Source organism: Arachis duranensis, chromosome 5 (genome assembly GCF_000817695.3).
Source record: "Arachis duranensis cultivar V14167 chromosome 5, aradu.V14167.gnm2.J7QH, whole genome shotgun sequence".
Lineage (NCBI taxonomy): Eukaryota > Viridiplantae > Streptophyta > Magnoliopsida > Fabales > Fabaceae > Arachis > Arachis duranensis.
Window position 1 is genome coordinate 80,871,148 of NC_029776.3, and position 9,759 is coordinate 80,880,906.

Here is a 9,759-nt window from a genome sequence, read left to right on the forward strand (position 1 = left end):
TTATCTTCGGTTTTTTAATATATATATATATATGTGTGTGTGTGTGTGTGAGAGTAAATAGTTATTTATATATATATAATATAGATCTGGCCATGCTTGCAAAGTGAGCTCTATTGACTGCTCTAACTATGCATTCAGGTTTGCTGATGAGAATTTTGGAGAAGCAGTCCAATTCTTTCTCTTCTGATGATGTCTGCAGTTTGAGGCGGGGGAGTTATTGGCCAACTAGCAGGAAGTAGATTTTTGAGTTTCAGAGCTGCTAGTGAATGAGCCAGTCTGTTTCCTTCTCGAGGGGTCCAGGTGAAACCACAGTTTGAGAGTCTTTTTTGAATAGAAATTATGTCTTGAATGATTGGGTCTATTTCCCAAATTGTATCCCCTGACTTGAGAGTCTGAACAATCTGCAGACTATCTGTTTCAATGATGGCTCTTTGAATATTTAAATTTTCCACTAGAATTACAGCTTCCCTTAATGCTTGTGCCTCTGCTGATAGGCTTGAGTTTGCTTGAATCACTGTTGCAGATCCCCCCAGGATTTTTCCTGTATGGTCTCTGATCACTGAAGCTGTTGCCCCTGTCTTAGTTCCAATGGAAAAAGCAGCATCAGAATTTACCTTGAGCCAGCTCTGAGGAGGAGGTCTCCAAATGACAGGTAATGATCTCCCTTTGTTGTCTTCTCTGACTTTGGAGATGTTTTCTTTTATTAGGCTGTTGTATTCTTTCTCTATTATTCTTGCATGATTGATGGTAGACTCTGGGTTAGGCTCTATGTTGTTGTACTCGTAGTTGTTTCTAGCCTTCCAAATTGTCCACATAGTGATGCCAATTCTACTCCAATTCTGGTCCACTTCCGTTCTGTTGGCTTCTTTACACTTTATGTACATTTGTTGTAGCCATTGTCCCACTGATCTGACGTTTTGGTTTGTTGGCGTGCATTGTGACTGTGAGCCAAACCACACTGCTCTGGTCCAATCGCAGAGCAGGAGAGTATGTTCACTGGTCTCTTCCTCTTGCGCACAGATCGGACAAACACTATTTGTCAATAATCTCTTTTTTTTAAATTTGCCCTTATCGGTATGATGTTGTGTGCGACCTTCCACAGGAACATTTTGATTTTTTGGGGTGCCTTTATGTTCCAAATCCCTTCCCATAGTTCTTCGAACACTGAGCTTGATGATGGGCTATAGTAGTGACTTCTTTCGTCTTCTTCTTTTTTGCCGCATAGTACCCTGTTTTGGTTGTGAATTCTCCATCCTTCCTGAAGGGCCACAATAATCTGTCCTCCTTAGAGATCCTGCTTACTGGAGTTTGGAGTATTTTTTGTGCTACAACTGGGGGGAAACTCCTTTGGATTTTCGCTCTATCCCATACTCTAGAAGGTGTTAGTAGTTCTTCTACTCTTTGATTGTCACTTCCTCCTCTTTTGAGTGGCTCGTTGAATCCATGAATCCAGTTATCACCCCATACCTTCACTCCACTTCCTTTGCCTATGCTCCATTTTCCTTTACTCTTTATAAGCTCCCTCCCTTGCAGTAAGCTGTTCCATATCCATGTGCCCTTCCGATGCTTTGACGCTTCCCAAAAATCGCAATCTGGAAAATATAGAGCCTTGAGCACTTGTACCCATTTTGCTTCCGGGTTCCTGATCACTCTCCAAGCCTGTTTGGCTAGATGCGCCGTATTCTGGTGGTGAAACTCCTTAAAACCGAGTCCTCCTTCCTTCTTACTCTTGCATAGCTTTGGCCAAGCCTTCCAATGGATCCCTCTTTCTCTTCCTTGACTTCTCCACCAAAACTTAGCGATTTTGGCATTTAATTTATTGCAAAAGGATTTGGGGAACCTTAGAATGCTCATGGCGTATGTTGGAATTGCTTGAATGACTGCTTTTATAAGGACCTCCTTACCAGCTTGATTTAACAGGCTTTCTTTCCATCCTTCTATTTTTCCTTCCACTTTTTCCATGATCCACTCTAGAGCCTTGCCTTTCGCCCTTCCCCATTGAGCCGGGAGTCCCAAGTATCTCCCTGGGCTGTCCCAAGTTGGAATGTTGAGAATGTCTTCTATGTTGACTCTGGTTTGGATCGGAATCTGGTTACCAAAGATTATTCCTGATTTTTCTAAATTGATCACTTGTCCCGAGGCCGAGGTATATTGGTTCAGGATCTGTACTAGTTGATAGATTTCCTCCTCTTCTGCCCCTGAAAATATGATACAATCATCAGCGAACAGTAAGTGAGTGATAATTGGTGCTTTAGGTGCTAGCTTAACTCCTGAGATAATCTTTTTGTTTAGGGCATTGTCCATTAAAATGGTAAAAATTTCAGAAGCTAAGATAAAGAGATAAGGGGAAAGGGGGTCTCCCTGTCTTAGTCCTCTTTGTGGAATGATTTCCTTGGTTAGAGCTCCATTGATCTTGAACTTATATGTCACACTTCTGATGCACTCCATTATGAGCTTCACCCATTCTTGATGGAACCCGAAGGCCTTTAGCGCTTCTTCTATGAACTTCCACTCCATCCTATCGTAAGCTTTATTCATATCGAGCTTGATGGCTAAGTCCTTGGTGGCTTTTTTCCCTTTACTTGTTATTCTGTGGATTGCTTCTTGGACTATGACTATGTTATCTTGAATGAGTCTTCCACTAACAAATGCACTTTGGGTTGGTGAAACGATCTTATCTATGATTCCCCGTAATCTAGCCACTAACACCTTAGATATTATTTTGTAAATGTAGTTGCAGCAGCTTATGGGTCTCAACTGGTTCAAGGTTTCTGCTTGCTTAATCTTTGGAATGAGCACCACCTGTGTTTCATTGATTTGTTTTGGTATGGAGCCTCCTTGAAAGAAATTTTTAACCACAGCACATACATCGTTGCTTATGGTGCTCCAATGGTTCTGATAAAAAAGACCATTTAATCCATCTGGCCCTGGAGCTCTAGAACCATCCATACTAAACGCTGCTTGTTTGATCTCGTCCTCTGTGACTTCTTTCAGGAGATCTGTATTCATTTCTTCAGTGACTCTTTTGGGAACCTCTTTTATACATTCCGCTAAATTAGGTTGCCCGCTGGAAGTGAAAAGCTTGGAGTAGTAGTCTTCTATGAGTCGTAAGATTTCCTCCTGTTCTTGTACCCATCTCCCTTCTGCATCCCTCAACCTATCGATGCGGTTCCTATCTCTCCTTTGAATGGTTGAAGCGTGAAAGAATGCTGTGTTACGGTCTCCCCATTTGAGCCATTTCACTCTAGCTCTTTGAGCCCAATATTTTTCTTCTTGTCTCCATAGTTCTCTAATTCTTTGTTTAGCATTCTCAATTTGGTGCTGCTGTCTTGGGTTGTGATGGGAGTTTTGGAGATTCTGGATTTTACGTTGCAATCTAGTAATCTCCTCGTCGGCTCTTTTGAAGCTCTTGCGGTTCCACTCTTGGAGATTTTTGATGCAGTTGCTGGTTTTTTCCATGAAATTGTTCCAGTCTCCACCTTGTGCCTTGGATGTCCACCCCTTTCTTATGACTTCCTTGCACTCCTCCTTATCGTCCCAGTAGGCCTCGTATCTGAACTGCCTTGGAACCCTCTGATTCGGTTCTATGTTGAGTAATAATGGGCAATGGTCTGAAGATATTGCAGGTAGAGCTATCAGTTTGGCATGGTTGAAGATCTGTCTCCACTTCCAGTTTACTAGAGCTCTGTCTATTCTTTCTCTTGTCACAAAGCCTTCTCTTGGGTTACTGAACCAAGTGAATTTACTGCCTTTGAGTTCCAGGTCCATGAGGTTCTTCTTGTGCACTAGATTCCTGAACTCTTCTATTTGTATGCGTGGTTTGGGGTGCTTGCCGATCTTCTCTTCTTGATGAAGGATGTCATTGAAATCACCTATGAAGCAACTTGGTTCATCCATCAGGTCCTTGGACTCACTAATAGCTTGCCAAGTTCTCCTTCTCTGTTTGAAAATTGGATTGCCATATGTAAAGCAACACTTCCAGTTTGGATTGTTATTGCTCTTTATGTCTGCAATGATATAATTTTGACACCAAGAATAAACTGAAATACTAATTTTTTCATTCCATAAAAGACACAGACCCCCGGACAAGCCCCGGGGTTCTACACAAAAACTATTCTTAAACTGAAGCTTCCTAGCAAACTTCTTTACATTCTTTTCCTTACATCTAGTTTCCATTAAGTAGACTATGGCCGGCTTGTGCTTCTTGCACATATTTTTTAATTCGGACACTGTCGCAGTCGCCGCCATACCGCGACAGTTCCAACTTAGGATAATCATGGTTGGGGTGGGGGCATGTGTGGGCCCGCCTCCTCAGCCTTATAAGTTGGTTCTTGCTCGTCCAAATCCATGTTGTTTCCTTTCTGTGCCACTGCTTTGTTTCGTTTGCTGTTCCTTGACTCTTGGTCATCAGCCCAGTTGGAGTTGGTAAGTGCTTTGATTTCTGAGTGCTCTCTTTTCCTCTTGATCTTCAAATTGTATTGCATACCTATGCTGAGTATTTCTTCCCATATCTTCATGTCCTTGTTAACCTTGTTACTTGCTTCAGATTCTGCAAACTCATCTTCCGGAGCCAATTCAACATAGTAGGTGACTCCATCTTGGTTTTTGTATGCTTGCTTTTTCTCCTGGCTCATTTTTTTCTCCCATTTTCCGGCTTCTTCTCTTGTAGCCCATCTAAGGTTGACGTTGTTCTTGTCCCCTTCTTGGCCCTCTTCATTCTGCCTACCTTCTTTTTCCATTTCCTGTTTCGACGGGCCCGAGAGAGGGTTGGCTGGATGATCATATTGGCAATCTCCTCCTCGTTGGGCCCTTATGGTATCCTGCCCTGGGTGAATTAAATTTATTGGGTATTGAGGTTTACTTAGGCCCTTATCATTTGATTTTCCTTCTATCATTTCTTTGCTTCTGTTATCTTGGACTTGTGGTGAGTTGGGCCTCATCCAGTTTGATGGCCCATCCTGGATCCTAGTTTTCTCCTGAGATATGCCTTCCGGCCCTGTCCACTTCTCTTTTCTTGAAACTTCCTTTCCTCCCATCACACTTCTTCCTTTTATTCCTCGTAAGTTGTGAGCTGCTGTTCCGAGGATGTTCAGGAGGCGTATGTCTCTATCTTCTGGCCATCTTTCTTGTGGCAGTGGGATATCTCCTCTCTGCTCCTCCATCTTTTCGCCGCCTCTTCCATCTGTCTCTTTTATTTTAATCTCTCCAGAAGTGACCTCTATTTCTTCTACTTCTTTTACCCATTGGTTCTTAGGGTCGTTTTCAGTGCTTTTGCTATTGACACCTTCATCCTCCAACGTCTGATCTCCACGCGCTGCTTCGTTCTCCCTGATTTGTTGCTCCAATGCTTCTTCCTCCCTTGGTGAGTGCAGTGGCCTTGCCCTTTCTGTTCCCAGCTCTACGCCATACTTTGGTTTGGTAGGGTCCCAGCATGCCATGGCTTGAGGCTTGTCACAGTTTCTCTTCTCGTGGCCAATGATTCCACACTTGAAGCAGTAGTTGTCCTGTAATCTTTCGTACTGGAAGCTTATCCAAGATTTGGGCTTGTTACCTCTGTTCAACCAGAATCCTGTCTGAAGAGGTTGTGTAATGTTGATGGCTACCCTAAGTCTTAGGAAGTTCCTTTGTAGGGTGCCTTCTTTTATGGGGTCTTCCACTTCTCCCACTATTCCTATCATATCTCCAATGATTTTGGCAGTTTCAGCATTTAATCTTTCTACAGGAAGCCCATGCACCTGTATCCAGAATTCCATAAAGTCGTGGCTGACGTCCAGGATAGACTCCCCATACAACCACCTTTGAAGGTTCATCAGATGTCCCTTGACATTCCACGGACCATTCCTCAGGAATCTATTTCCTGTGCGACTGTCTTTGAAGCTTATGAGAATCTTGTTCCTTCCAACTTCTGAGATGGTAACATCCTTTGGATTGCCCCACATTCCTAGGATCGAGTTCTTTATGGCCTTATACTTCAGCTCTCTGTCTGTGATGATTTTTCCAATTAAGTTGAAACTGTTTGCTTTGAAGCCTGGGCTTGGATGAGAATTGAGGGTGATGGTAGTTCCTTCTATAGGATCTGTACCCATGTTTGGTCTGGTCATGTTTGAGAATTGGAAGGAGATGAGAGGAGAGACTATTATGTTGATAATAGGGACAGTGGTTGATGGTTTAGAGAGAAAGGTGAAGAAGATGAAGGTTTACTATTGGACGGCAGGTCCAAAAGAACAGGAGACTTAGAGAGGTAGAGAAAGAGGGTTGTGGACAAACTATTTAGTATTTTGGTAACTCTCTGACCTTATATGAGTTGATACGCATTATGCTGGATATGTTGAACAGAGATGATCTTGTGTTTGTCTATGTTTGTTTCAGGTAATGTAAGAAACATTGCTAATCTCGATGAATGGGGCGGAAGGAGGTGTATATGATGATTTCGTGAACGAAAAGGGAAGGTTTCAACCTCTTATAAATTGAGTTTCAAGTGAAACAGAACCCAAGGTTCTATGGTTCCTCTCCTGTTGAGAGCATCGTCCCTCCGGATGAGAGAAAACTTTTGCATGTGTTATGGAATATCATTTTTATATCGTTAGTTGAATACACTACAGTGGGCTAAATCTAGTCTAGAATTCGAAGGCAATATGTTCAACTAAAGTCTTAGCTGTACTTTTTTTTTATCATGGAGTCTTAGCTGTACTTAACTCTATTTTATAATATGTCATTGGTTCATTGGCTGTGTTATTATGTTGGGCCTTGACCCATTCCATAAATGAAAAAAAAAGGGTCTATGGACTAAATCAAGCCCATATTATGTTTATGCTTTTGTTATTAATAATCTTATAAATTTAATTTCAGTCCGGTGATAAAAAATATTCAATCCCGAAAAAGGGTTCATGTAAAATTAATAAGAGATAATATTCAATTTAATCCTTGAACTTATATACAAGCCTTAATTTAGTCTTTAAAATTTCAATTGTTTTTATTTAGTTTCTAAACTTTGTGAACATAATTTATGTTAGTCATTGAAACAATTTTCAACGCACAAACGTTAATGAAACACGGTCGAACAGTTGGATGCCACACTAAATTTTATAAAATAATATAGTTTTAGTTTTGGCACTCAAATAATTCAAAAACAATATCATAAATGGTATTTATTAAAATTTTACCTAATAAAATAAGCAATACGATGCCCTTTTTTAATTATTTAAATGCCAAAATCAAAACTGCGTCATTTTACAAGTTTTAACGTGACATTTGATAGTCTATAATAGTGCTTCATTAATGTTTTTATACTAAAAATCATCTCAAAGACTAATATGAGGCACATTTATAAACTTTAGGGATTAAATAAAGGCAATTAAAATTTCAAGGACTAAATTAAAATTCGTGTGTAAGTTCAGAGACCAAATTGAGTAGTAACTCAATTAATAATATTCTGATTGATATCCATGCAGTAGATTTCCATATTGAAAAAAAAAATAAGCATTTTTGCCTGTGAAAGTCACCCCAAAACAATATGCACATACACACATAAGTTAGATAACATATTAGTTCATAATTAATACCTTTTTTTGCAGCATGTGGAAGATGTGAAAAGCTTGCCATATTAACAAGAGATCACTACAAAATTATTGAACGCACAATCTTTAATTACAATTGAAACCATAAGCAGAACCTCTCCAACTTATATAGACAAACAAAGTTTTATCCACATGCGTGCATATACTAAAACATTTGAGTTCTTAATTATTTAATTAATTAGCACATTTATAGCTCTTAGACCAAGTATTTGCAATAATTTAATTTTAATTTTAGTAAATTTATTTGATAAGTAATATATAATGCATGTTGGCAAGTTGGCATAACTATTTATTATTGTGACGTACATACGCATCGGTATTCATTACGAGAAGGGACAATACGATGTTAGACTTAACAACCAAAAGAAAGTGAGATTTAAAAATAAAAAATTGACTTTTATATAATAAAGAAATTATGTACTGAAATATATCTCTTAAAAGATAATACAAATATCATTTTCTTGGAAAATCTGAAAATAACTATTTGAATTAATATTTAATTTGCATGTGATCTTGTGTTATAATACGGACCAATGCTGGTTAGTTACGTCAACAGCTGATGTCAGCTTTACTCTGAGAAAAATACAAAACAAAATCTAGTTGGAGGTGGGAATAATTATTAGATCTAACAACCAACATATATGTACTGGTCAAATCATCCTCAAGTTTATTATTCGGATATTATTAAAGATTTTACTATTCTATTGTAATATTTCAGTGTTATTGATAGTTTATTATTTAATTAAAATATATATGAATTAATGTGAATAAATTAAATAGATATAGATATGTGATAATTAATTTAGTAGCTAATTATATATATATATATATAATATTGTTGTTTATCAAATTTTTATTAATAATCTCATACTCAACTAACAATCTAATTATTTTTATAAGTAATTTAATGGTTTTCTTAGATTTTGAAAAGAAAAATCGAATTAATGTTATATAAGATTTTTACTTTCTTTTGTTGGAAGTGTAGTATATGTAGAAGTAATTGTAAAAAAAAAAAAGTTTTATTTCATACAAAAAAAAAATCATCTCATAGCATGCATCAATGCTAAATTCACCAAATCTAATAATTCTCAAGTGCTAACCTAATTCTGGAAAAAGAGATTGTATATAAATTAATTTTCAGTTCATACCTCCAAGATTTAACATTTCAATAGGTCAGAATTTTAATTTTTCTTAACCTATTTTTTTTTTGTCTATTTTCACTCTTGGTGTTTGTTTTTTGTTTTTTTAATTTCTCACAAGAAGATAATTTTTTTTACGGAAAGAATAGACTAGTATAAAATAAAATAATATTTTCTATGTGAATTGAAAGGTATCAAACTCCAAAAGCAGGTTTCAGAAGAAGAAGAGTAAAGAGAAAGGAGAGAGCAGAGTTGAGAGTGAATAAAATCTCATTGAACTAAAAATTTGAGCCATAAGTTACAGAGAGAGAGAGCATTTATAGACAGTTGGAACCTTCTAGCACAAGGATTAACTGACTTAGCATCCTGCTAGTTCAGCTAGCACCTAACTGCAATCGACTGAAAGCTAACTAACACATATTTCTAGAAGCTTCTGCAAGTACAGCTCAGCAGCAAGCAGAATAACCGAAAAATAGAATAGCTAGCTAATTGAAAGTGGGAAAAGCAGAACTAGTGAGAACTAGTGAGCCCTTTACTTGCTGCTTACTCCACACGACATCTAACATTATCTTTAGTTTCCTTTTCTTTTGCTGCTCATGAAGCAATATAAGAAGGGACACTATCCCCTTACATCATCTCAAGTTTTCTTCTTCTTTCTATTGCTGACGATCCTGATTAATGCTATTGGCTTCCTTGGTAACTGTTTATTGATCATTGATATTAAGCTTGTCTCGAAAGTTAAGAAAGGCTTCTGAGGGTATTCCCTTCGTGAGGATATCTGCTACTTGTACAGCCCCTGGGATATGGCTCACCTAAATTTGTTTATTGTTGACATGATTTCTGACAAAGTGGAGCTCTATCTTGAAATACTTGGATTTGGAGTGAAGTATAGGGTTTGCTGCTAGGAGCATAGCACTCAAGTTGTCATAATAAATTGTTGGTGCTTCAGAGGCAGATTGCTTCAACTCTTCCATCAAATTTCTAATCTAGATTAGCTCAGCCACTGTGTCTGCCATGCTTCTATACTCAACTTCAGTACTAGA

The 9,759-nt window shown here is 38.2% G+C and overlaps 1 protein-coding gene and 1 pseudogene across 1 annotated transcript; both read right to left on the reverse strand.

Moving 5' to 3' along the window:
• LOC127747763 (secoisolariciresinol dehydrogenase-like) overlaps positions 1–7,672 on the reverse strand; it is a 9,917-nt pseudogene extending 2,245 nt beyond the window's left edge.
• LOC127747641 (uncharacterized) lies at positions 135–815 on the reverse strand. The gene has a single exon (XM_052261753.1). The coding sequence runs from the start codon at positions 813–815 to the stop codon at positions 135–137; it is 681 nt and encodes a 226-aa protein (XP_052117713.1).
• Positions 7,673–9,759: the final 2,087 nt, after the last annotated feature.